Source organism: Sceloporus occidentalis, unplaced genomic scaffold (assembly GCF_023333645.1).
Source record: "Sceloporus occidentalis isolate IW3139 unplaced genomic scaffold, rSceOcc1.0.p SCAF_5, whole genome shotgun sequence".
NCBI lineage: Eukaryota > Metazoa > Chordata > Lepidosauria > Squamata > Phrynosomatidae > Sceloporus > Sceloporus occidentalis.
The window spans coordinates 87,880,558-87,906,579 of record NW_028316985.1 but is presented as its reverse complement, the minus strand read 5'-3'; the positions used below and the strand labels follow the sequence as shown (position 1 = coordinate 87,906,579).

General features: G+C 37.4%; 1 protein-coding gene across 3 annotated transcripts; it reads right to left on the bottom strand.

The window, feature by feature from the left end:
• Positions 1 to 1,187: 1,187 nt before the first annotated feature.
• Positions 1,188 to 25,399, bottom strand: INTS13 (integrator complex subunit 13). Of its 3 annotated transcripts, XM_089524655.1 has the most exons (18): positions 25,318 to 25,399; positions 22,703 to 22,934; positions 22,410 to 22,484; positions 20,911 to 21,113; positions 20,282 to 20,362; positions 18,763 to 18,853; positions 17,350 to 17,478; positions 17,185 to 17,208; positions 15,371 to 15,455; positions 12,047 to 12,136; positions 11,405 to 11,494; positions 9,707 to 9,885; positions 8,436 to 8,606; positions 7,713 to 7,867; positions 6,643 to 6,873; positions 5,551 to 5,690; positions 2,891 to 3,026; positions 1,188 to 1,458 (listed from the first exon to the last, which is right to left on the bottom strand). In XM_089524655.1, the coding sequence occupies exons 2-18, from the start codon at positions 22,925 to 22,927 to the stop codon at positions 1,419 to 1,421; spliced, it is 2,145 nt and encodes a 714-aa protein (XP_089380781.1). In that variant the 5' UTR covers positions 22,928 to 22,934; positions 25,318 to 25,399; the 3' UTR covers positions 1,188 to 1,418. The 3 variants fall into 3 exon arrangements, with proteins under 3 accessions (XP_089380781.1, XP_089380782.1, XP_089380783.1); XM_089524656.1 differs by lacking the exon at positions 17,185 to 17,208; XM_089524657.1 differs by lacking the exon at positions 25,318 to 25,399 and having other exon boundaries at positions 22,731 to 22,749.
• Positions 25,400 to 26,022: the final 623 nt, after the last annotated feature.

The window sequence follows — 26,022 nt, the reverse complement described above, 5'->3', positions numbered from 1 at the left end:
CAATGGCTGCTTGCCAAAAAATCAAAATGACTGCCAATCCACGGAAGAGGGATTAGTGCCTGATCTCAGTACTCAGGAAGGAGCCAAAACAGTGGTTTTAGATGGATAAAGTACTTTAAACAATTAGCAAGAAATGCAGTTGAAACTACATGGGGCCAGTTCAGTTAACTAAAGGATAAAAATTAGAAACAATATTTTTGATGCCTTAAAATTAATTTAAAACAACTTATTTAAATTCCATATACCTCAATACTAAGCTGTGCTGGCCACTAAGGTCTAAATAATGGTATGTGCCATTTGCCGTATCTGTGTATACCAAAAATTACAGAATAAGCCTGTCTCTGTAGCTTTTTAAACCATATCGCAGGGACACTAGGACAAATATATAGGGCTGTGGTAACAGCCTTCTGCAACAATATGTGACCTGTAGTAGATTCCATCTCAGAAATGACTTCTGATACTGATTGGCCCAATCTCTTTTCCCATTTCTTGCAGACTTCAACCCTTTTAGTAGCCTTTTAGTTTTAACTCTCTATGCAGCACTTTATCGTAAGAGATGAAATGGAGAAACATTAGACTGCACAGAAGTAGTGATCTACAAAACTTTTACAATCAAAGAAACAACTGTGGGGCTGTCTCTGAAACATGCAATTGAGCACTGGAGGAATGAAAATTCTACCACTGTAGTAATAATGCAAAATAGCCAAAGGATTTCTGGTTACACAGTTAAGTCCTGGATACCTTGCTGAGTCAATGATGAAAAAGTCAAAACACTTTTGCTATGCTCCATTCTGTGTGAGTAACTTCAAACAATGCAATACTGGTCTCTATGAACAACCCATTTCTGACTGAAATTTCTCATGATATGCAAAAGTAATTGTTTGGAGACTTGTATAAGCTATACAGTGATAGCTAGCAAGAAAAACTGCCTTGCTCAGCCTGTCATTTTTGCTGTCTAATACAAGCATGGCAGAATTTACACACTCAAAGCTATAACCAGTGGATTTTATGGTTGAATTTTATGGCTCCTGGATTCACCCGTGTAGTTTTTATGAACTACTCTTGTTAAAAGCAAGGTGTTCTAATTAAAGCGTTCCTAAATATGAAAACAAAACCTCATGTAGAAAATATTCTTTCGCCAATAGGAAGCAAAGCCACTTTTATTTACTTAATAAAAACATTACAAGTTGGAAATAAAAAGTCTTCTTTTATTCAATCATAGATTAAAAGGGGATGCAGGGGAAATGGTTTACACATTTAATCCAATATTCAGATTTTGTAACTTCATAGAAAAAGGCTAAAATTAGAAAAATGTAAAAACCAATTGAAGCAACTGAACTGTACAATTTGAAACAGTTATTGAATTAAGCATAAAGAACTTTATGCAATTTGACCAAATTAGTTACTTGATATAGTATTCACTGTCGGCTGGCTTTTCCATTTTCTGTTGTTTCCATTCTGAAAGAGAGAAGTAGTGGGGGAGGGAGGGAGGGGAGAAATACTTTATAAAATTCAGCTTGCATGCTATTTAACCAGTCCACAGAAAATGGAGATGCCAATTTTATCTATACTTTTCTGTTTACAACTGGAACAATATTCCATTAAAAATGTGGTTGATTATTTCCTACACTTGTAGGAAATAGTGTGTGTGTGTGTGCAAAGCTTGTAGTTCAAATCAACTTGTAGCACAACTTATTTAATTGCTCAGCTAAGAAAACGGAAGGTTGGTAGACAACTTAACCTATTGCATTAACCTCTGGTGAATTAATAAAATCCAATCTGTTAATGTTGGATAATGAAAAAATTTAGTACGTTAAAGACCTGATTGGTGAGAGAAAGCAATGACACCAGCCCCATTTACCCTTGGCAATACGTATGCCGTTCGATCATCCTTCTAACATTGTGAGCTGTTTCAGACAGAATGGTGTAACACTTTAGAAATTCATTTCAAAAGTGTCTCTAAACTCCTTACTTCGCTCTGCTATACAAATGCATATTTTCTCCAAGTGGCACATCCTACTCAGTGTCAGGATCTTTAGTAGTACTTCAAGATAATGACTAGGATTTACTTTATTAATCTAGGTACAAGAGACAGGAAGTCTCAAAGTGGTTTAACTTATTAGGTAAATTCTGTTTTCCATCCTTCAACTGATCTATCTATCAGAATCTGCCCAACCCAGTTGACTATTTAAACTTACTGTGAATGCTCCCACAAGGCTTGGACATAAATGGCAGTTTAAAAGAGGGAGAACATGAATTTGTTTCTCTACAGATTGGCTTCAAAAGGTTATAGCATAGTATCTATGTAAAACTGGTCTTTATGAAAAAGAGGAGAGGGAGAGAGAGACAATCCTATTGCCTTCTGAGATCTGAGTCACACTCAAGTATTTGCCTGCTGGCATATAGAGCTAGCTATATGGTAGGGACATGAGCACACATGTAAGCCCTGCTTACCATCCCCAACCACATTCAGCAGCATTCACACTACAGAAATAATCCAGTTTGAATTTAACTGCCATGGCTCAAATGCTATGAAATCCTGAGAATTGTAATTCTGTGACACAGTTAGCCTTTTCTCTCAGAGAGCTCTTGTGTCACGATAAACTACAATTCTCAGAATTACATAGAATGGAGTCATGGCCATATTGGTACCCACATGCCCAATACTAATCTAGCCCTATAGAGCAGGCAAATGTCTGAATAAGGCTCTGTGTGATTAAGCCTTACAAATTTTATGGCTGATCTTTAAGACCTTTTTTCAGGAGAAAAGGACTAATTAGTGTTACTTGCTAAAGTTATATTTTATGATATACTTATGAAATGGCATTCAGATAGCCCATTGACCTATAAGAATATCAGAGCAACCAAGATTTTATTTAGCAATACAAACCCATTCTCTTCTTTAAGATGTTGATAAAGTTCAGCCTTATTGTTGACAGAGTTCAAACGACCAATAAATTCTTGATGTTTCCTAGAATTTGCAGTGTTAATTCTGTTGCTCCATAAGGACAGCAGTGATACTGGACCTAAAAAATATGGTTTAGTAAACAGGATTTAACTGTATTCATTATTTTGCATTTTCATATCCTAATTTAGTACTATATGTACCATCCAATAAATATGTATTTTAAAGATATTATAGATACATAGCATCTTCATATTTTTACTTAATTTTGTCTTGGCAGTAGATCGAACATAGCCACATCTTCAATGTGTCACAGACAAGGAAATATTTTACAGCAACTGAGCTTTTCACTCAGTGACAAAATCCAAATCTAATTTCTCTTATGACAATTTAGAGTTGGGGCAACAGAACTACAACACAGTAAGTTTCTTAGCGAAACTTCAGTCAGCTGACAATCACATAGCTGGAGATTAACCAGTCTTTGGCAGACTAAAATGAAATGGTGCTGACCATGTGTGTGTGTGTGTGTGTTCAAGGAGCTATTACACCTTAGCCATCCTTTATATAAGCAAGGATGTTTCCATCAAAGTAATACCCTGTTCAGTAACTGACCACAGAAATAGGCCAATGAGTTGGGGAGAAGAAAGAGGGACAGTTCCTTCCAGAGCTGTCCATTTCCACTGAAAGAAATGAAACAGGAGAAATATGAAGTACAAGATGAAAATAATATTTTTCCTTACATGCATTCCTTCCCATCTCACCCCATTTCATCTTTCCGAACTAGGATACAGCTGGAAGAACCCAGAAGAGAACCAAAGCATATATAATACCTCCCTCCCTACACTGCACCTATTATATGGTGCAGTAGTTGTAGGCCAGAAGTATGAATGTGAAAAGTGAGCTCATGCTTGAGCAACCTTTGGTTTCTCTCTCTCTACCTGGCTGCTCTCAGGGTGGCAAGTTTGGGGAAGAGCAGAAGTAGTGAATGACATGCTTTCTATGAAGGAAATTCCATGTTCAATTTGGGACGCTTCCAATTAAGAAGGATGCCATATAGCACTGCTGAGAAAGGCACTAGAAAGAGACCATTGAGATCTGTTGCCAGAGAGCAATCTGACAGTCTTGCTGTGTATCTGGCAACCTCATATAGCAGAGGAAAGAACACATGGGAAAGAACTCTTCCTGTTTTATTGTTTCCCCCCTGCCATTCTAAAATGTTTAAAAAGAGGAGGGGAGAGAAAAAAAATACAGTGGGCCTTCACTACCTGCTAGGGTTTGGTTCTAGGAGCTCCCATAGATACCAAAATCTGTGGCTGTTCAAGTCTCATTATATACAATGGTGTAGTAAAGTAGTGTCCCTTACATAAAATGCCATCCGCTATATCAAATAGCAATGTTTGCTTTTTGAATTCCCCCTCTGTCCCCAAATATTTTTGAGCCATGGTTGCTTGAATCTGTGGATATGAAGGGCCAACTGTATGTGAATGGGAGGGGAGTCTGGAGGTCTTCTACACAACCCTTTTTGTTCATGCCCTGCCTTGTTTTAGTAAGACAGAATGGATTATGCATCCAAAAGAGAAAAGGGGAAACAAGAGCCTTTAAGCAACAGAATCTCACTATATCTGTGTACTTTCTTGTGAAGCAACAAGACTTGGCCAGGAGTAGTGTAACATGTATGAAAATAGCAAAGCCTATGGGCTACCAATCCTTCTATAACACCAGTACATTAAAACTGATGCTAGTACCTTTCAAACAACATTAATATAATTTAACCTGTGTGTGTATTGTGTGTCCTAATGGAAAGATGCAGGCAATTACAGTAAAATAATTATCCTGCTTTTTAAGATGTAATTAAAAAAACACAAATAAAAGGCTGTCTAATTTGCCTCTGTGTTTTTCCTCAATAAATCTGCATAGTTTATGCCATATTCCAGAACAGGAATACATTTTCATCAGACTTCCCAATTTTCTCTTTAACAGGAAAGCACTTCAAAAGCAATCTGCTAATACAATGAAAGCTAATGATACACTTCCCTGCTACCTAGCTGCTAACTACAGTGGTTAGATTTATAAACTTTTATGAGTCATTTCTTCCCAAGGCTGTCACATCCTGTAAACATATTTTGCATTTTGTAGCCCTAGATGTAGGATTTGTTCATTCAGTTTTAATAAATCACACAGGCTCCCATCTAGTAGTTAAGTGTGTTAACTGCATTCAAGTCAACCATCACTTACGGTGACCGTAAGAATGAGGGATCTCCAAGCTGCCCTATCCTCAACAGCCCTGTAGTTATACAGACAGCTGTTTTATTTAACTTAATGTGATTTATATTTGGGCAGCTGTGTACTGGCCTGAGACTATACAAGACAAACCTAACCCCTCCTCCTTCTCCTAACATGCAAGTTCCTCAAGTTACAGTCCTACATATCTTATCTGAGAGTAAGCCTTATTTAACAGTGTGATTTATTTCTGAGTAAACATGAACATGATTGCTCAGCATTTTATTTACTCGACAGAAGTCAGTCTAACCTTCATTATCAAGGATTGTATATTCTCAAGAACATATCACTAGTCAGGTGAAACTATACCTCATATCAGTTTTTAGTTTAACATTTTTAGCCAAGTTAGATTTTGTCCAAGTTACCTTTGTTTTTTTCGATGCTTGGCATTTCATCCAATATAATGAGAGGCTTTTTGTTGGGTGGTTCAGGAGAATCAGGTGAATCTTTTATTACTTCTGCTTCTGCCAGTTCCTCCTTTTCACGATCTAACAAACTTTTTAGCCTTTAGAATAAAGAAAAAGGAGTACTTTTGCAATTCTGAAATCAACAGCTCGGTTTTTTTTAAGTTGGAATAAATTGATAAAATATAGAGATTCAAAATATGGCCCCAAAGGCCATATAAATGCACAGGAAAGAGTTCAGTGTGTATCAAGCTAAACCGATGAGATCATATTAAAACTACAATCTAAAACTGTAGCTATTGTAGATTTAGTTTAGTGGCTGCTTGCAGATTACGGCACTCCCTTTCAAAGGAAGTTAAATTTGCTCCCCCATCGTCCTTCTGCTGGCAGGGAAAGCCTTTCTGTCCAAGCAGATCTTCAGCAACAGGCTGAGTGTTATGGTAAGAAGTTTCAAAATGGATTACTGAATTTTTAAATATTCAACTAATTATTTATTATTAGGTGTTTTAAAGTAGTTTTAATTTTTTTAGGCAAGATGATTATCTTAATTCACATTTTAATACATTTAATACATTGTATTTTTACTGGAGCCTTTTTAGTTATGTTGGAAGCTTCCTCACATCCCAACCCTGGGAGAAGGGATGCAAACAAAGACAGAAAAAACTTTTAAAACCTTGAAGCACATTGTGTTGTTTGACAAAAACCAAATCATTTTTTTAAAAAAAGTTTAGATTCCGTTTTATTCCCACACATTTACTTTACTAGGTTAGAAGGTAAGCACATGATGCTACCCAAACAAAATACCACAGAATATCTATTCCACATCTCTTTGTTCTGGCTACTAGCATGAGCATCAAGTAAAAGAGGAATTAAACAGAGGGTCCCTGAAGCTAATGCTATTTGAAGATTTCTTTAGCAGACTTTATTCTAAAAGTGTCTCATAACAAGCTAGACTCAAGTTTAGATTTTCCTTTTCCAATGAGATTGAGATTTTTATTCATGCTGTTTATATAAACACAAAACCTTGAAATTCTACCAATATTGAAAATTTACCTTTCTGATTCCTGCCAGGATTTTTCTGGTTCATAGTCTTTTCCTGCTTTCTCTGACTTGTCCTCTTTTTCTTCTCTTTTCCTCCCTCGTTTCTTTCGCTCTTCTTCTTCAGGAGGTTTGCTTCTGCAAGCCAGAAGACACTCCAAGACTCGTTGGTGTTTGTCTGAACTGGCTATGTGTGCTCTAACAAGGGTCTCCAGTTCATTCCACATAATCCTATATTGTTCATCTCTGCACAAAGGAATATAAAGGAGCTCATTTCTCTGTGTACATATTCCTCAATTTACAAAGTATATAAACCATTTTATGTCTATGAAATACTTCTGGATTCATTTTCATAGTTTATGTTGAGATATATGAAATTCTGTAGAGAAGTGGAATCATTTAACTAACCTATATTTTAACAGTAAATAATTATTAAAAGCCCCTGAAGCACTTGGCACTTTGCATCAATGGGACAATATTAATAATAACATTTATTGTAAAGTTTTAAACTGTTTTTATCTGTGAGCCATCATGGTTCTTTTTCTGAGAAAAAGGCAGCATATAAAATAAATAAATAAATGAAAATTTTAAATATTGTAGCTGTTCTTAATGTATGTTTGGGTGTTCAATTAGAAAAACACAATATAAATGTAATACTACACACAGTTCTTTCTCACCTTTGAGTAAGTGTGGACACTGATGTTCCAATGGAATTTCTTTTAGTGCTTTCAGATGGATTTTTGTGTTTCATATCAAGTAGTTTAAAGAATTATTAAAATAATTAAAATGTTTTGAAAGTCTTAGAATACTTTAACTCCTTTCTTACTCTTTGCAGGATTATTTTCATTCAGTCACATATTACAACACAGAAGCATCAAAGCAAGCTGTGAAAAAAACTGTACACAATGGAGCAAATCTGAGGTTGTTATTGGATTTATAACACCACAATCCTATAAAACCAGTATACATTTTAAAAACTTTTTATGAACCTCAATTTTTCAGGCTTGTGATACTTTTTACTTGTAGAAAAAAGGGCCAAAAGGGGGGCTAACCTGGCTGTAAAATATATTAAAATCAATGTTTACCTTTTAGGACCCTTTCCTCTTGTCCCAACAGTTGATATTGGCAATGGATCATTTTTCCTCTCCATGTCTACTAAATTGTAAATTGTTTTCTGACAGTTTAGCACATCTTCATCTGTCAATGCTTCTTTCACAATAACACTAGCTAATGGTACTACCTACAAGGAAAAAGGAAAATAAAATGAATACAGATATTTTTCATGAAGCTGATAGCAAAAGGAGGCATATTATCTGTTTGTTCTTATGGATTAAGTATGGTAGTGTCTAATAGTTGTGACTGTGTTAAATTTTGTTGAAGTTTCTTATTTGGTTTACAAGGATTTTTATGCTAAAATATATAAACTGAAGACAACACAGGATTTTAACTAATATTATGATTGACAGATTGTAGAGATTTAACTTATAATAAGACACTCATCAACCTTTACATCTTCTAATACTGAAGTAATGGTAAGTGCTGTGTTTTGACTGAAACAGAACTAAAACCAAACAAATGAGAAAGAAGAAGGTGATGTCAGCAGGCGGAATCCCAAGGTTCAAACTAGTACATTTTTCCAAGTGCTGTTGAAGGACACACTTCTCACCTCAGAACAACCTCAACAGATCCTGCTATTACATGCATTTCCAGCCATCTTTATTTGAATGCAAGTTGAACTCAAATTAGGCTTGCCTATTTCCAATTATGAAAACAAGGCTGGCATCCAAAACCAGTTTATGTTGACCTACCGCCTGCATGTTGAATATAGTAGTTTGTGAGATAATCATGGGCCAGTAACGAGTATGTCTCTCCAGTTGATCTTTTGCGCGTTCTAAAGGAACTTCAAGACTTTCATCACTCTTGTATCTAGGTTCTAGAAAAGGAGCAAGTCTGTTTTCCCTCATAAATTCACCAAAATCCTAAACAGACAGATAAGACGATTAGACTTTTTCCAGGTAACACTTTATAATGTATTTCTAGTATTATCCAGTCGCCACATTTGTAATACATGCAAAACAGTTTAAGCCAGTAGTTCTCAAACTTTCAAATGTCCCAGCCCTTTAATACAGTTCCTCATGTTGTGGTGACCCCCCAAGCGATGTCTGGGTTATAAGACCATCGGAAAGATGTGTTTTCCGATGGTCTCAGGTGAACCCACAGGGTGAGAACTGCTGGTTTAAGCAGATTTTCATTCCCAACTTATAATTGTCAAGTTATATAAGTGTTACAAAATGGGATGTTCATTCACACATTAAGTTTTGAAATTCTGAAATATTCACATATTTACTTTCTAAATAACTGTTCTGGTCCTTTTAAATGAAACAACTGAACTAGGGTTGTTTATGCTTCAAGTAACTGTTTAAGATCTTGAATTGCTCAGTATAAGTAATCTTGGGCCTGATACAGACAGGCCAAAATAAAGCTGCTTCAAGTCACTTTGCAAGTATGCTATTTAAATGATACATGTGTCCTAAGAGTCCAGAAGCCGCACCAAAGCCACGCACCAGTCCTAAGGACTGGAATGCAGCTTTGGTGCAGCCTTTAGACTCTTAGGATGCATGCATCATTGAAACACCATACCTCCAAAGTGACCTGAAGCAGCTTTATTTTGGCCTGTCTGTATGGGGCCTTGATTTTGGATCAGAGATAATGTTAAGTCTCATTGATCTTGACAAGCCTGAATTGGTTTAAAAACTACCAATGTATGGTTTACTATCAATAAACTGTGGGTGGTTTCGATTTTTATCCATTATCAGATTAACCAAAACTAAAGAGACTGACCTTAAATTTCAGATTCCTCCATTTATCATTAGGGGAAGAAATTAACCAGTTCCGCCTTTCCTTGAGTTTTGTTCAGCACACAGCTTGTGTTTTACTTGCCTCTTTACTGTAAGTGTCCCCCTATGATATTAGCATTAACTGCCTGGTCTGTGCCATTTAGCAATACTACAGCTAAAAACAGAATCAGGAAATATTTCCACAAACATACAGACATGCCTCACACATATGAGAACCTTACTGTAATCCTGTAGTCTGTGACTCTACCGCCACATCCTTCACTAATTGAAGGAGGATCTTCCAGAATGGAGCGAGAACTGCTTAGCACATGCAGAAAAATCTCTCCTCCATGACTACTAAGCATATGACTAATTACTTTAGAGCCTGACTTCCGTGGTTGTTCCAACAACACAGAACGACCTATTAAAAGAGAAATGGCTTCATCAGTTACCCAGCATGATAATTCCACATTTTATTTAGTCATCTTCTAATTGATGATTAATCAAATGCAAGAGTTTTAACCAAATCCAAACAAATGTTTTATATTTTTATTAATTAATATTAACAACCTATCTAATGCTAGAAACAAAAAGCAAGGTATTATTTATTTCAGTCTTGCATAAATGTGCTTAAACTATTATTTCACCCATAAGTTTCAAGGTCATTTGGTCAGTATTTTTCATGCAAATCTCAGGTTTTGTGTGTAATTAAAATGCAGCCGTTTGCATATAAAGCTATACAAACTTAACAGCTATACCATTACATTAAAATTTTAAAAATTGTATAAAATATTTTATAAAGAGGCATGTTCTTCTGCTTATATTATTTATTCATTATTAGTTTTTTCACCATATTTTCTGAAACTGCATCCAGAAACATCCACAAAGAGGGTCTTGATGTTGCAAGAAGAAAACCAAGAATTTCACATAGGAATATCTTTTGAACTCTGTATCTCAAAGAAAAATGCCCTGTCTTTTCACTCTTTGAAAGCATGAACTAGAGGGAACTAGTAAATTAGGCATGTACAATTTACATTTATAATGCAAACATATGTATTCAGAACTTGCTTGAGAAGTAATGGCTTTTAAAAGTTTGTTTGTCCTAAAGACAACAAATAGTATACCTAAATTACAAGAGTGTTACATGCACCTAAGCCCCTGGTCACTTCATTCTTAAAATTCATTTTCTTGGGATTAAAATAACATTTACTGGCTGACAATTTTCAGGACAAATCAGAAACATTTTTTAAAAAGAACATTCTTGTGCACTAACATAATTTAAAGTTTTAAAGCATCTGATTGCTTATATGGGAGGGATGATAGGTGGGAAGGAACAGTACCTACTACCAGAAAACACAGAATTACCAGGCCCACTAGAGGCACAGACTGAATTGTACTATTCTAAGGATAGTGCCCAGAGGTAAAATAATAAGATTTCTCCTGTTACCACTTAAATTCTTCATAAAGGAGTCTTACCGAACATACAAAATGAAACACATGCCAACATGGGCCAGCAATATAATCTTTTCTATGACAATCCAAATGGCAAATATCCCACACAAATACAGAGTCCATTCTGATAGAGTACCTTCCACATTAAGATCTCTTCATGGGAATAAATTTTAATGTAGTTATTCTGTGTCTTCTCACTTTGAGAATACTTTCAAATAAGTAGAATTTATAATGACCTGCAGCCTTGAGCTTCTGGCAGGTAGTAAAATAGTTCTAGCATCAGAGGCAAGCAGCCTAGCTCTGTTCTTCATACCAAGCTTTATCATATTGTCTGACAAATTTAGGAGTAATTCTGCCACTTATTTCATTCTGTAGGTTCAAAGGATTGAGCCAGTCTCAGACTATATGGTCATACGGTTTAAGTCAAAGTTTTCAACAATTAAAAATCAATACATTTATAATTTGAGTAAAGTTAAAAAATATTTCACCATTAAGAAGGAAATTAGTAAGGCAAGAGGAAGGTCGACTATTAACATCTACAGGTGATATTCTGTAAGCTCCAGTGCAATAATGCAGTTCTGAAAGAAAAGGAGAAGAAGAATGGGAGATGTAGGGAGAGTGAGAGACGGGTTTTAGTATTTAATATTTTAAACATTTTTGAACCCATTCTATATTTAAATACCTCATAGTGAGGTACTACAAATGAATTAATATTATAGAATAACCAAAAACAATTTAAATGGTTTTAAACATTTTAAACATCTGAACAATTAAAATAAAGGCTTGCAGTCTGGAAGATATGAATCAATCCATGTTGTCATTAGTTCTCAAACACTTTGGTGAACAGCCAAGTTACATATTATCCATTCGCCTAAAAATTAATTGCAATATATATTTAATAATTTTGAAACTCTTAGAAAATATCAGGCAAACACATGCCTAATAGAAGGGAAACAATATGATTAGACTATCATATCTGAAGTAAGTGTACACTATACACATTTGGCTGTCTGCAATTTATATTCAACCAATAACAGTAAATTGGAAAGGAAAGACAAAACAGTAAATGTTGCTATAAATATCATACATTACACCAAAACATCTCAGAGAGAGACAAAAACCACACCTACCAACACTGTTGGTTCTTGGTGTACACCATTTTAAAGTTACAGTTTCTTTAAATGTGCTCTCTTTACTACTGCCAGGCATATGATTATCACCTGCAACACAAAATTAGAGATAAGCAGACAAAGATAATTAATACATAAACTTTCCATGAATTTATATATAAAAGCACCAAATATTAAAATCCATATAACTATTCCTATCACAAAAAACACCGCCATCACATACAATTTTAGGAACAATCACAATTTAAAGAAACATTTTTTCTTTCAAACAAGCAAACTACTTACCTGTAACCACAATCCTCTAGGTGGTCATTCTGCTTCTGAGTGCTTATTATGTATTCATACACATACTGATTCTAGATCTATGCAGAATCATGCTTCAGGAACCTTCTGGATATCAGCGTTTTGGAGAAATCCAACCCTCTCACTACACAAACCTCAAGGCACTTAGTTTGACTTCACTGCCATAATGATAGTAATACATAGAAAACTTTTCTCTGAACTATAGCGGCACCAACACCACAACAAAATAAAAACAGGAATGTGTGTCTAAGGTCCAAAACACACTGCAGAATTAATCCAGTTTGAGGCCACTTTAATTGCCATGGCTCAATGCTAAGGAATTCTGGGAACTGTAGTTTTGTGAGACATTTAGCCTTCTCTGTCAGAGGCTCTGGTGCCACAATAAATTACAATTCTCAGGATTAACTGAAACAAAGTAGTTAAAGCAGTCTCAAACTGGATTATTTTTGCAGTGTGTTTTGGATCCAAGCTTCAGCTTAATACCTCACTTCCTTCATACTAAATGCCTGTCTTTTGCTGCCAATGTTCTATTCGCAAATCCCAGGCATTTTGACCAATTTTTTGCTGCACAGACCGAATTTCTCTCAACCTCATTTCTCTATATATTAAAAATTAATTTCAAACTCTACCTCTTCTACACAACATAACATCGTGGTTACTGTAATTATTTCTCTCTTCCACTGTTGTCTTTCATCTTTCAATTTATGACATTGTCTTAATGAAAAAGGGAAACTAAATACTACATTGAGTTGTTGGCAGTAGTTTTTTCTTTAACCTCCATCTCTTTACTATCCTGATATGATGTTACAATTATTCTTAATTACGAGATTCATCCAGAATCATGCTAATTAACATATTTGAAGTTCTGTGGAAGTAAATGCAATTCAATATCCTAGGGCTTAAGTAGTAAAGAAGATTTGAGATTATATATACATTCACCTGTGCTGTTTGGATTGCACATTATGAACCAGCAAGTGCTATAGGCCATTTTTTTGGCCTGGTTTAATGATACAGGATAGATTTGTTAACAACTATGCCTATTGCATATACTCATGTATAGGTCTACAAATTTAGGTCAAAAAATTGACCCAAAAAACCTCAGTTGACTTATATACGGGTCACAGTAAGTATTGTACTTTAACTCTTATTTAAAAGAATGAACCATCCCCTGGTGAAAAGCAAGAGTATAATCTGTCCTGGAAGCACTGAACCCCTCTAGTCTTTCATCTATCCAGCCTTAAAAGTCAGCACAAAGAGTTATGTCTACTGGAATTTTGTAAGTTTTTTGACATTGTTTTGCTTTGCTTCATCCTTTAGATCCTTTGCTATATTCCCCTGCTTATCCACAGGTCATAGCAAAATCCATAATTCTGGATAAACTTGCCCTTGACTTATACATGAGGTTGACTTATAGTCAAGTATACACAGTACTTTTTTGGGCTGGTTTAAGTACTACTTATGTCAATAAGATTAACACACATCTACTGAAATCAACAAGATGGTGCTGAATACATTTGCAACAGAATAACTGAAGCATCTGACAACAGGGATGAGCAAGGTTCAACTCTTCTGCTGCTGTCAGGCTATAACTTCCAACATCCCTCACCACTACCTATGCTACCTAGAGCTGGTGGGACCTGCAGTCCAATTACACCACCCTCACTGGGACAGAATAGACATCAACGTTCTGAGTGAACACTTTATTTATTCCATTTAATTTCTATGCCACCTTTCTCCTAGAAAGGGACCCAAGGCAGCTCACAGATAAACCATTTTAAAATTTTACAATAAAACCTAAAACAATTAGTATCATCTAATAATAAACAGTATTAAATTACATAAAACATACAAAAGTTAAAAACATACCATAACTAAAGCACACATCCCACATAAAAGCCTTCCTGACATGATTATTCATTAAAACCTTGCTTGAATTAAAATGTCTTTGCCTGCCAGCAAAGAAGGGGATTGGAATTCTAGAGACTGGGAGCAGCCACCAAGAAGGCTCTTTCTTGTGTACTCATCAAGTTAGCCTGTGATAGTGGTGAGACTGAGAGAAAGTCTTCCTCTATAGATCTTATGATGTTTTCAGGTTCGTGTGGGGAGATACGGTCTTTCAGATAATCTGGACCTATGCCATGTAGGACTTTATAGATCATGACCAACACTTTGAATTGTGTCTGGAAACAAACTGGTAGCCAGTGGAGCTGTTTCAACAAGGAAGTTATATGCTCCCTATAACTGGCCCAGGATCAGCATTCTGGTTGCCACATTTTTAATCCACTGAAATTTCTGAAGGGTTTCCAATGGCAGCCCCATGTAGAGTGTGTTACAGTAATCCAAACGTAATCAAGGCATGTGTCACCATAGCCAGATCTGATGTCTCCAGGAATGAGTGCAACTGGCAGACAAATTTTAACTGTGCAACTCTTGGCCACTACTGAAACCTGGGCATCCAGGCTCAGAGCTGAGTCCACCACAACCCCCAGGGATGTAGCCAAGGGGGGGGGGGTTCTTGGGGTCCGGACCCCCCCCTTCCATTAGATAAAATGAATGGTGTGTGCTGATGCGCCGCTGCACCCAAGCCCCATTATAATGGTGGCACTTAGTCTGGAACCCCCCACCCTTCCCAAAATCCTGGCTACATCCCTGCAACCCCCAAGCTGTGAGTCTGAGATTTCAGGAAGAGTATAATCCCATCCAGCAGAGATAGAAAAGAAATGTTTGATGTTCCTAAGCTATTTTTATTTCATTATACATACAAAAATTTTTTGAATGAATTGAACTGGATACAACAGAATCTTACCAGATCCCACTCCTAGTATACACCTCCTATCATCCAAAAAGTAGTTCCCAAGCGTTAGCACAGTTATACTTAGGACAGTTATAAAAGTGCATTATGATTTTTGTTATTGTTTCAAAGGTATGCAAAATCATCCTAAAATCCAGTTATGGAATGAAGATGCTTTTCCCTCTATTATACATCAGACATAGCAATTCTGTATTATCTGCCCGACTCACCACTTTTTATAAAGTCTACATGTGCTTCCTTGTGATGAAGCAGCTCCACATCATAATTGGCTGATGTATTGGCATGCTGTTCTTCCTTTTAAAGAAAAGCATAATAATAAAATATACATAGACAAACCACATTGGTTCAATTAAAAAAATAACAAAAAGATAATTCTATATTTTATCTTACAATACAAAACTGTCAAAACACGAAAAATATTCTTAGATCAAGTGACATAAACAAATTGAAATTCCATGAAATTTGTTTGTTCGCTATCCTATTTAAAGATGTAGTACTTCATTGCCATTTGCAGCACAATTCTATACCAGTTTATTCAGCAATGGGACTTATTCCCAGGTAAGCACATTTTCAAACTTGAACAGATTATAAATTACTTTTAAAAATAACTCCAATCCAAATAGTAAATTCATTTTACAAAATTGCCCTCTCTAATTATTATACATGAAACCAAATAGGGATGCAATAAAAAATAGTTCCAGCACCCACTTCCATCCAGAGATAAGTTTTCCAATAGGGAGGGTCTTTCATTTCCTAAGCAACCAATAGTAATTATGTAATAACACCATCATCAGCAAGTGCAGCCATTTTTTCATTTTATGGGAGATTCTTCTTTCACTTCAGGTTAACAACAGAAGCCACACACAGTCTTATCTGGCTTCCACAGCTGAAGACTAGTAGCTACTGTGGTTCAAACTGCATGCATAAGGGTAAAAAGCAAAAGGAAACAGCATCTTTAAACAGCGGAGGCAAACTAGCAAACACCATGTACAGCAGATTAGCAAATAATAATAATGATGATAATAATAATAATAATAATAATAATAATCACCATAGGACTTTGTTTTTATGAATAATACACAGGGAACCCAACATACATACTATTACTAGAAAGAACAAAAGGCAAGAAGAAAGAGCATACCAGCAGCACACAGGTCAGTAAATTGCAAACAAGGTATTTGCAAACATAAAAAGTTGCACATGAAGGTCCAATTCAGGTTTGGTTAAAGTGGCCAGAACACATGAATCAAAATAATTTAACTGCTGCTTTATCTTACATAACCCAGGCAGTACATTTAAGGCTCAACAAAAATCACTGGCTATTAGTATTATAACATTTTTCCTTTTGTGCATTCTTTTTCTCTCTCTTTTTTAAAAAATGCAAATATAATAAAAATGATCTTCTTTCATATTAGTTCCAATTACAGTATACAATTAAAATTTAATTAAATAGGATATCTGGTTTCTCTGATGGCCAATGCAGGGACAAAGAAGACTAATAAAATGACCCCCCCACCTCCCTCCTAAATACATTTACTAAGAAGTTAGCCTCACTAACGTACAATGGAGGTGTGCTTCTGAGTAAATGCGTAGGATTGTACTATAAGTATTAGTAGGGAGAATGTTAAGCTTTTGTAGGTTAAGTCACATTTTAATATCCCATCAAGTATCCTTCTTCCTACTCTCCTTTTTTGAAACAGGACTATATCACTTGGAAAAATCAATTTTACTTTTTATTCCCACTGGTTTCTACTTGTTACAAACACCTTTATGTTGGGTGGGCATGAAAATGACACAGAGGAATGGAAGGCTCACTATGCCACTAAAATGCACAAGGGGGCAGAAATTTCTAACACATGTATAAAAACAAAAGAATCACAGACAAAGTAATTTGAAGCAAAGTAGGCTACATTTACATAAAACAAAGGAAAATAAATACTCTTTTCATAATTGAATGAATTGAAAAAGGCCAACATGACCGTTTGTTCTGTGATCCTTTTTCTCCTTCATAAAATTTACTAACCTGGTCACAGACATTGAATGTGGGCTAATAAAAAACAGAAAAAAATGTGATATGGAGAGAAAAAAACAAATGTAAAAATTCCATTAAAATAAATATTAAAACCATTAAGCAAATTTAAAAGAAACGGTGCAGGTACTTCAGCACAGAACTGCTGACACCGCTTACCTTCATTGGGATGTTAGTTATAGTGGTTGAAGCCAGATCAAAATGCTGCTGTACTAAAACATTCAGTCTGGTGGCCAGATGCCGTCCAGCCCGAACACTATGAACTTCACTGGTTAAGACAGGAGAGAGCTTTTTAAAAAAAGACAAACACACACACACGCACACACACATAATACTCAGTAGTAGCAAATACTGGTACAGCAGTATATTTTTCAAAAGCAATAAAATCTTGATTAGCCTAACATACTTTGTATCCAGCTGACACTCTATTAGATAAACAGGTAGAACCTCCCTTATTCGGAAATCCAAAATCTGAAAACCTCCAAAACCCGAAACTTTTTACTACCAGCCACCTGCTCCTATCTTCAAGGAAAGGGGATTAGTCATATGTCCAGCACTCAATGAGTTTTTCTTCACGGGGCCCTTGCTCCACCATTGTCTCAAATCTGATTGGAAAGAGGGGGCAAAAGAAGGCAGGAGAATTCCAGTTCCTGCAGCTCCGCTCACATAAGGCCCCTGTAAAACATAAATGTTCCAGACACTTCCCCAACTGTCATCACACTTTCTGCCCTTTTAGGAAAGTAGCTCTTCTAACTGGGGAGGGAGGGAAGTGTCCAAATGGATCCAACTGAGTGAAGTGCTTTTTGGTGATGGTGGCCAGATCTGCTTGGATGTTTTCCTCCCTCCCCAGTTATGAGAGCTACTTTCCTAAAAGTGTGCTGACTGTTGAGGAAATGTATGGGATGTCTGCTTTTTATAGAGGCACTGTGTGAATGGAGCTACAGGAACTGGAGTTCTTACTCCCCTTTCTCCCTCATCCAATTTCTGTCAGTGGTGGAGAAAGGGCTCCTTGAGAAAAAACCCAGCTGGTACTGGATGTGTAACTAATCCTCTTCCCTCCCTCCCTCATTCACTATGTATATGCATATACAGGTATTCCAAAATAAATAAGGAAACGTGAAACATGTATGGCCCCAAGCACTTTGGATAAATGAGGTTCAGTCTGTACTATATTATATTTACAACTAAACCTTTGAAATTTTGATCAGAATCTTTTGGGCAATAAATCCATTACATCTATTTCTCCTTCCAGAATTCAACCCACATCAGCTCCATGTACTAAGGCTCTCATTTTGAGAAGGGCCAGCCACATTCTTCATCACAAGAAGATTTTCTGATATAACACTATACCAAATCTATGTTGAGCTGCACATCTTCATGACAGCTATTGACTGTCTCAAACTCAGCTTTAAATAATACTGGAAGTAGGTAATTTATTCTTTCATCACAGCAACTACAGTTTTCTACTGATTATAAATACTTCCCTATCTCTTGTATGGGATAAATGTTTAGGTAACTTTCTGGAGAAACAATTTGCTGATATTTGATTTCATAGTAATTTATCAGCCTTACCTCTTTTTTAAGATGATCTGACACAAGGCTTTCCTCACCAACAGGATAAGTGTGAATTAAGACCAGTTCACATCTCTGGATCTGCATAAGACTGAAAAAAATTGAAATATGGTGTTAGAAAACAGGAATACAGCATCAACTAGATAATACTTAGGCACAATATCTAGTCACGAATATACAGCATGCATTCATGCATATGCTGTTTGACTTTCTTTACTGGGAAAATATCAGACAATAGTATTTGGTTACCATCAACACAGGAATAAATCACTCTACTCCATTAGGTAAAATACAACAAGAACCCATTTAATACAGGGAATATGTTCCTGGACTGTTTGCATAGAACTATAAATGCAAATTTTACTTTTCCTACCCAAAATGAATGATGTCTTAAGACTTTTAGTGGCAGAATACCATAGAATCATGTTGGAAGACCTAAAAATGTCTAGAGAAAACACTTCTCGAGGCATTTGTAGGTCCTCCAGCGCAATTCTATGGTAAGCACAAGTGACTCAAAGCTCTCTGCAGCTAAGTAAAACCATGTTAAACGAAAAAGTTGGTGAACCATCAAAATAAGAATTTCAGTGAAAGCAAACTCCATCCAAACTATGTTCATCCTTCCTTCTTCTAGAGCACTGATGTCCAAACTCTGGCCCTCCGGGTGTTTTGGACTTCAGCTCCCAAAAGCCTCAGCCATCTTGGCTAAAGGTCTGGGATTCTGGGAGCTGAAGTCCAAAACACCTGGAGGGCCAGAGTTTGGACATCACTGATCTAGAGGGACTGGAAACCTGCTTTATGAGTCAGACGACTTGAATTATCTAACTTAAGAATGCTGAAACCACATTAGACAAAGTACAGTTCATGGGTGACATACACACACGCATATATATTTACACACACACACACACACACACACACACACCTGCATAGATAGATAGATAGATAGATAGATAGATAGATAGATAGATAGATGAAAAGACTTTCTATGTCCCCTAATGCTAGGGGGGGGGTCTGCCACATTTGGGGTCCTGACTAGCCTGTTTTAAGCAGTTTTTACAAAATTAAGTGACTGGTTGGCCTAAAGCAGGAAGGGAGGAGGCAAAACCCAGTCAAAATTGCCCCTAAGGTTTCTAAGTGTGTGAGCACAGATCACATTTTCCCCCTTTTAAACTGGGGGAAAGGAAGTACAGTGATACCAAATCCAGCAGGAGACACATGTGGTCTCCAGACCGGCAGAAGTAGTCCACCACTGTCTTCATTGGTCAGCATTAGCTCTACAGGGTTTTGTTTAGGAATCTTTACTAGACTTATCTGGAGAAGAGATGCCAAAACCAAGACCTATGACATTCAAAATAAGTAGTCTGCCATTGAAGTACAGGCCCTATGGTTTACACAAAAAGTCTCACTTCCAGAATGTCCTTGTTTATTTAGTTTTTCATACTGCAAATAACGTTCCCATAAAAAGCAATGACTTTAACCACCAAGAAGTAATTAGAGTGTTACGGACTTGCACACTTACTGATCTGAATTAGCTGCTAATTTATTATGCTCATGTATTGTTTCCTGGACAAATTCCTCAAGCATTCGGACATGGCTATCACTGGAAAGGGAGGGAAAAAAACTCATTTTAGAAAACATATTAGAATCACCAGAATATGAGAAAAATATGAACAAGATGTGAACATTAATCCAGGTACTTCACATCAAGTTCATATTTGAAGACTGAAGTCTTCAAGCAATCCTAGTATAAAACACAAGTAGAAACAGAGCAATGAGATCAGCCAATCAAATGAGCAGAACTATTGAGTAGAAACACTCACACTCCTAAATTATAATTTACAACCCTGAATTTAGTACCACTCATTGCAATCCCTCCAAATGATAACTACCAAGGTTCCCCACCTATGGTCTACTCTACTGGGACAGTTGAGGGGGAAAAGGCAGCATGTGTACATTCACTGTTTCTACAATAAAAACACTTCACTGTCTATCCACAACATCCTACCTCTGCAGAAATACAAATGAATAGGGAAATAGGTCAGTCTGCCAACAGAACTCCCCTGCATGGAAATGAAATCCTATAGGCAACTCACAAGGTTTTTGCCCACTAATAAAAACTGGTGTATTAGCCTTGTAGATGACACAAACCTCTTTGCATTAGTAATGCAGATTATCCGTCCTCTGTTCCCAACCCGGTCAGCATTCTCCATTAACAAAGTTCGGGCCTCATGTTGGTATTCTGTGATTTTGCAGAGTGCTTCTACTGCTGCGACTAAACCATGAAGTATACTGCAGCATTCAGGATCTGCACGAGGATTGGGAGGTCCAACAGCTGCTAAAGCTGCCATTAACTGGTTGAGAAAATAAGGAGATTCCCTTCTATGTAAGTTGCAAACATAGATCCTACAATTACTTTTCTAATTAAAAAAACCTTGAAAGTTTTCAATAAGTTATCAGTCCAGAAGTTTCCTACAATATTATGCTGGTAAGATATAAGTCAGCAACCTGGCGCCCTCCAGATACAGTAGAGAACATATGGACTTGAAGCCTCCAAGATGTTCTGAAATCAGACTTCCCATCTCAGACTAAGGCCTGTTACAGACTGCCAAAATAAAGCTGCTTCGGGTCTCTTTGGAGGTATGCTGTTTAAATGATGCATGGGTCCTAAGAGTCCGGAGGTCGCGCCAAAGCCACACTCCATTCCTAAGCACTGGAGTGCAGCTTTTGGTGCAGCTTCCGGATTCTTAGGATGCATGCATCATTTAAACAGCATACCTCCAAAGAGACCCGAAGCAGCTTTATTTTGGCAGTCTGTAACAGGCCTAAGAGACCCTTTATCATGTCAGCTTCGGTTTAAGGATTTGAAGTTCAACACATATGGGATATCAAAGGTAGAGAATCACCACTATAGTTCACTTGAGGAAAACAATACATGTGTAGATCTGACACCAGGTGTACTTCCACCAAATGTAGATTCCTAAACCAAGTTTTCCAGGGACAGCTCAGCATCTGCTTGACCCAAAGCCTCTCTGTTTGCCCAAATGATGAGGCATTTTAATGTCATTCTAGAATCAGTAAATTAATCTTCCAATCATTGATTTCAATAAGTTGAGAAAAAAGGACATAAAGACATAGATCTGACAGTGCTTTTTTATTGATAGCTCCCTTCCCAGGCTAGCACAAGCTGCCAGGGCTTTAGAAATAACTTATCATCCGCCATTCTCTATTCTTTCGCTCCCACATTGGTAGAAGCATTCTATTACTTTCTTGTTAAAACTCTGCTCAGTTTGTAGTAAGCAAGTCATGGTTGATCTGACATTCAATTTAAACTAACTCTGGCCCCATACCAACAAGCCAAAATAAAGCTGCTTCGGGTCACTTTGAAGGTATGCTGTTTAAATGACACGCACATCTTAAGAGTCCAGAAGCTGCACCAAAGCTGCACCTTAGGACTGGATTGTGGCTTTGGCATGGCTTTCGTACTCTTAGTACGCATGCATCATTGAAACAGCATGCCTCCAAAGTGACCTGAAGCAGCTTTATTTTGGCCTGTCCGTATGGGGCCTCTGTCTGGATCCAACCTTATAATTCTTCACTCTATTAGGAATTAAAAACAGCTTCAGAAGTTCTCAAGTGATTAATTGTACCTCCTGCAGATTTTGATCTTCTTGGTTCCAAGAGTTCAAGACATTCGCTCCAGAGTCACTTACAATGAAGTTTATCTGAAAGTGTATAAAACATAGTTTAAAAATCTCGATCCGGCAACAACCAGCGTTGCTTTAAAACCATTTTTTTATGTGATCAGAACATTAAAATATATTTAAGACCCTAAACACAGCTAATAAAGAATACATCCCAATGAGTTCAGGATACAAACACTCATGGCTACACTGTTAGCACAGGATTCTCTAACTTCAGAAGGAAATTAAAGAGTACTTACTAGTTTTTTAAAAGGAAATATATCATACATTATTCTACAGTATTCCATGGACGATTCCACTGAACAGGTCCAGAGCGATCTTGATATAGGAGCGAGAGGTATGATCCCTTGGGTCCGGTTCTTTATTAACATATCAAACTCAACATGCTGTCTGCAGGATTCTGCCATATAGGGGCAGTGATCCACTACAAAAACCGTTTTGTGCGACTCTGAAAAGAGTTTCATTTTCGTTCTACAACAAACGAACAACACGATTAGAGGGGGGGAAATGCTACGCTGATTAAAACGATCACTAAAAGAGCAAGAAAACGTTACAATTCAGAAAAGATTAACAAGTCATTTGTTTAAGATATCGTCTTATAAAACTACAAGTGATATTTTAGATAGAGTTAAAGCATTATCGTTGCATTAGACAAAGACACATGTTATACACATATAAAAACCTGGAACTAGATGATGATGATGATGATGATGATGATGATGATGATGATGATGATGATGATGATGATGATGATGATAATAAATATTCTGGAACTAGATAAATATTTTGCTTATAAAACCTGAAATTGCTAGGCTGCAATCTATCCTCAGTTTACATAAAAGCAGCCTGAATTCCCCAAAGGCACCAGATCCTGTCTGATCTAGCAATCTGAGCAGAGTCAGCCCTGGTTTGTACTTGGATGGGGGACCACAAATGAATATCAGGTGTTAATGGGTATATTTCAGAAGAAGAAACTGGTAAAACCACAGCCTGAGTATTTCTTGCCTAAGGAAATCCAGATGGGATCGCCATAAGCCAACAGGTGACTTGAAGGCACATATACATAAGCACCGATGAACTCAACTGGAGTTGCTTCTGAACAGACCTGTGAAGGACTGCAGACTGCACTGTTTAAACATTACAAAACTTGTTCTCACTACTTCTATGCACATTCCTGTCCTGTCCTGATCTGACAAGATGTACACTTGCTCTTTCACATCTCAGAAGAATCAGGATAGGCTTTATAAAACGTGACGCTTCTCAGAAATGAAGATGGCATATTTTAAGATAACCAAGGGCCCGTACAGACAGGCCAAAATGAAGCTGCTTCAGGTCACTTTGGAGGTGTGCTGTTTAAATGATGCATGCATTTTAAGAGTCCAGGGCCTGTTACAGACTGCCAAAATAAAGCTGCTTTGGGTCTCTTTGGAGGTATGCTATTTAAATGACGCACGCATCCTAAGAATCCAGAAACTGCACCAAAGCTGCACTCCAGTGTTTAGGAATGGAGTGTGGCTTTGGCACGAATTCCGGACTCTTAGGACCCATGCATCATTTAAACAGCATACCTCCAAAGAGACTCAAAGCAGCTTTATTTTGGCAGTCTGTAACAGGCCCAGGAGTCCAAGAGTTTAGGACTGGCGCGTGGCTTCGATGCAGCTTCCGGACTCTTAAGACGCACGCATCATTTAAACAGCATATCTCCAAAGTGATCCGAAGCAGCTTTATTTTGGCCTGTCTGTATAGGGCCCAAATTTGGCTTTTCAGCTCGTTTCACCACCTCTTAACCATTCCTTAGAAATCCCCAACAAATGCTAAGGCAGAAGTAGTGACTTGCGCATAATTCTTTGCGTTCATAAACAGTTCTTCTGGAGGATGGACCAACATGCTAGAAAACTGACTAAAACAAAGCGATCTGAATCAGGATTCAGGGATATGGTCCGCTTCAAGCAGTAGCTGCAAATGTTAAAACCCACTCAAGTGATCATTGTTACTGGAGCCAGCCTTACACTTTCTCAGGTACACATTCCTGGATTTGATTATCTGTATGCTGTTTTTAAACTACTCAACAGCAACAGAAGCAACAAGAAACTGTATACAGGTTTAACATCCCTTAACCAAAACGCTTTGGGCAATAACTGTTCCGAATTTTGGACTCTTTATGATTTTGGCATGCTTGTATTTACATATATATATATATATATAGGACTTGATGATAGTCCAACTGAACTAATTTCAATCTGCACTGACAGAATCAACACCAGCGTTAACCAACACAAACAAAATGATGGATAACAGACTGGAAAATGATCCAATATAGATCCCAATCCACCAAAAATTATGCTATTAGATTGTATGCCATGGGCAAGTTTACTCTGTCTATTTTGCTGTTTGTATGTAAAGCACTATATAAATGAAGCATAATAATAATAATAATAATAATAATAATTTATAGACTATATATCAGTAGGAATTTATTAAATTCATTAATAAATTATTAAACTTCTTTCTTTCAAAGCCTCAGTCCCCCCATTTCTTCTCTTTCTTGGGAGAAAGGGATTTGGGGGTATTTGGGGGACACTCAGCCTATACTTAGCCACTCTGCCACAATGTGGTTCTCAACCTTGGGGCCTCCAGGTGTTTCTGGACTACAGTTCCCAGAATTCCCTGTCACTGTGCTCAATGTTCAGGAATTCTGGGAGTTGAAGTCTCAAAGACCTAGAGGACCAAAGGTTGAGAACCACTGGGCTAATTCTCCCAGAGACTATTAATCTCAATGGAGGGCTATAGGTCTCCCTTCACAGGGGCCTCCTCTCTATGAAGGAGCGCTGGAGCGCAGAGGGAAAGGCCTTACTATGGTCCGCTTCTTATCGCCGCAATGAAGAGGAGGAGTGTTAATGCGCAAAGGAAGTAAAGGGAGCCGCCATCTTCTCTCACAGCTTCTCTATCCCCGCCCCCATCAGCGCCCTTAGGAGGACGCGACAGGAAAGCGAGCCAATCAGCGCCCTCCAACGTCCATAGCCACGCCCCCTTTCTCTCTCTGACCCCGCCCCCTCCCACAGAGAACCGACCATCCATTTCCTAGAGTCCGCGTTTGCTATATAGAGATAGGAAACTTTCAAGAGTGACGAACCAATTTCCTTGTCACGGAGTTTCCAAGTTCCGTCTATGAGCAGTGGTTCTCAAAGGTTGAGCCTCCCAATTGATATTTTTTGGACTTCCCAGAATTCCAGACTATAGGCCAAGCTAGCCTTCCGACTTCCCAGAATGGCAGACTATAGGCCAAGCTAGCCTTCTGACTTCCCAGAATTCCAGACTATTATCCAAGCTAGCCTTCCGACTTCCCAGAATTCCAGACTATTATCCAAGCTAGCCTTCTGACTTCCCAGAATTCCAGACTATTATCCAAGCTAGCCTTCTGACTTCCCATAATTCCAGACTATTATCCAAGCTAGCCTTCTGACTTCCCAGAATTCCAGACTATAGGCCAAGCTAGCCTTCTGACTTCCCATAATTCCAGACTATTATCCAAGCTAGCCTTCTGACTTCCCAGAATTCC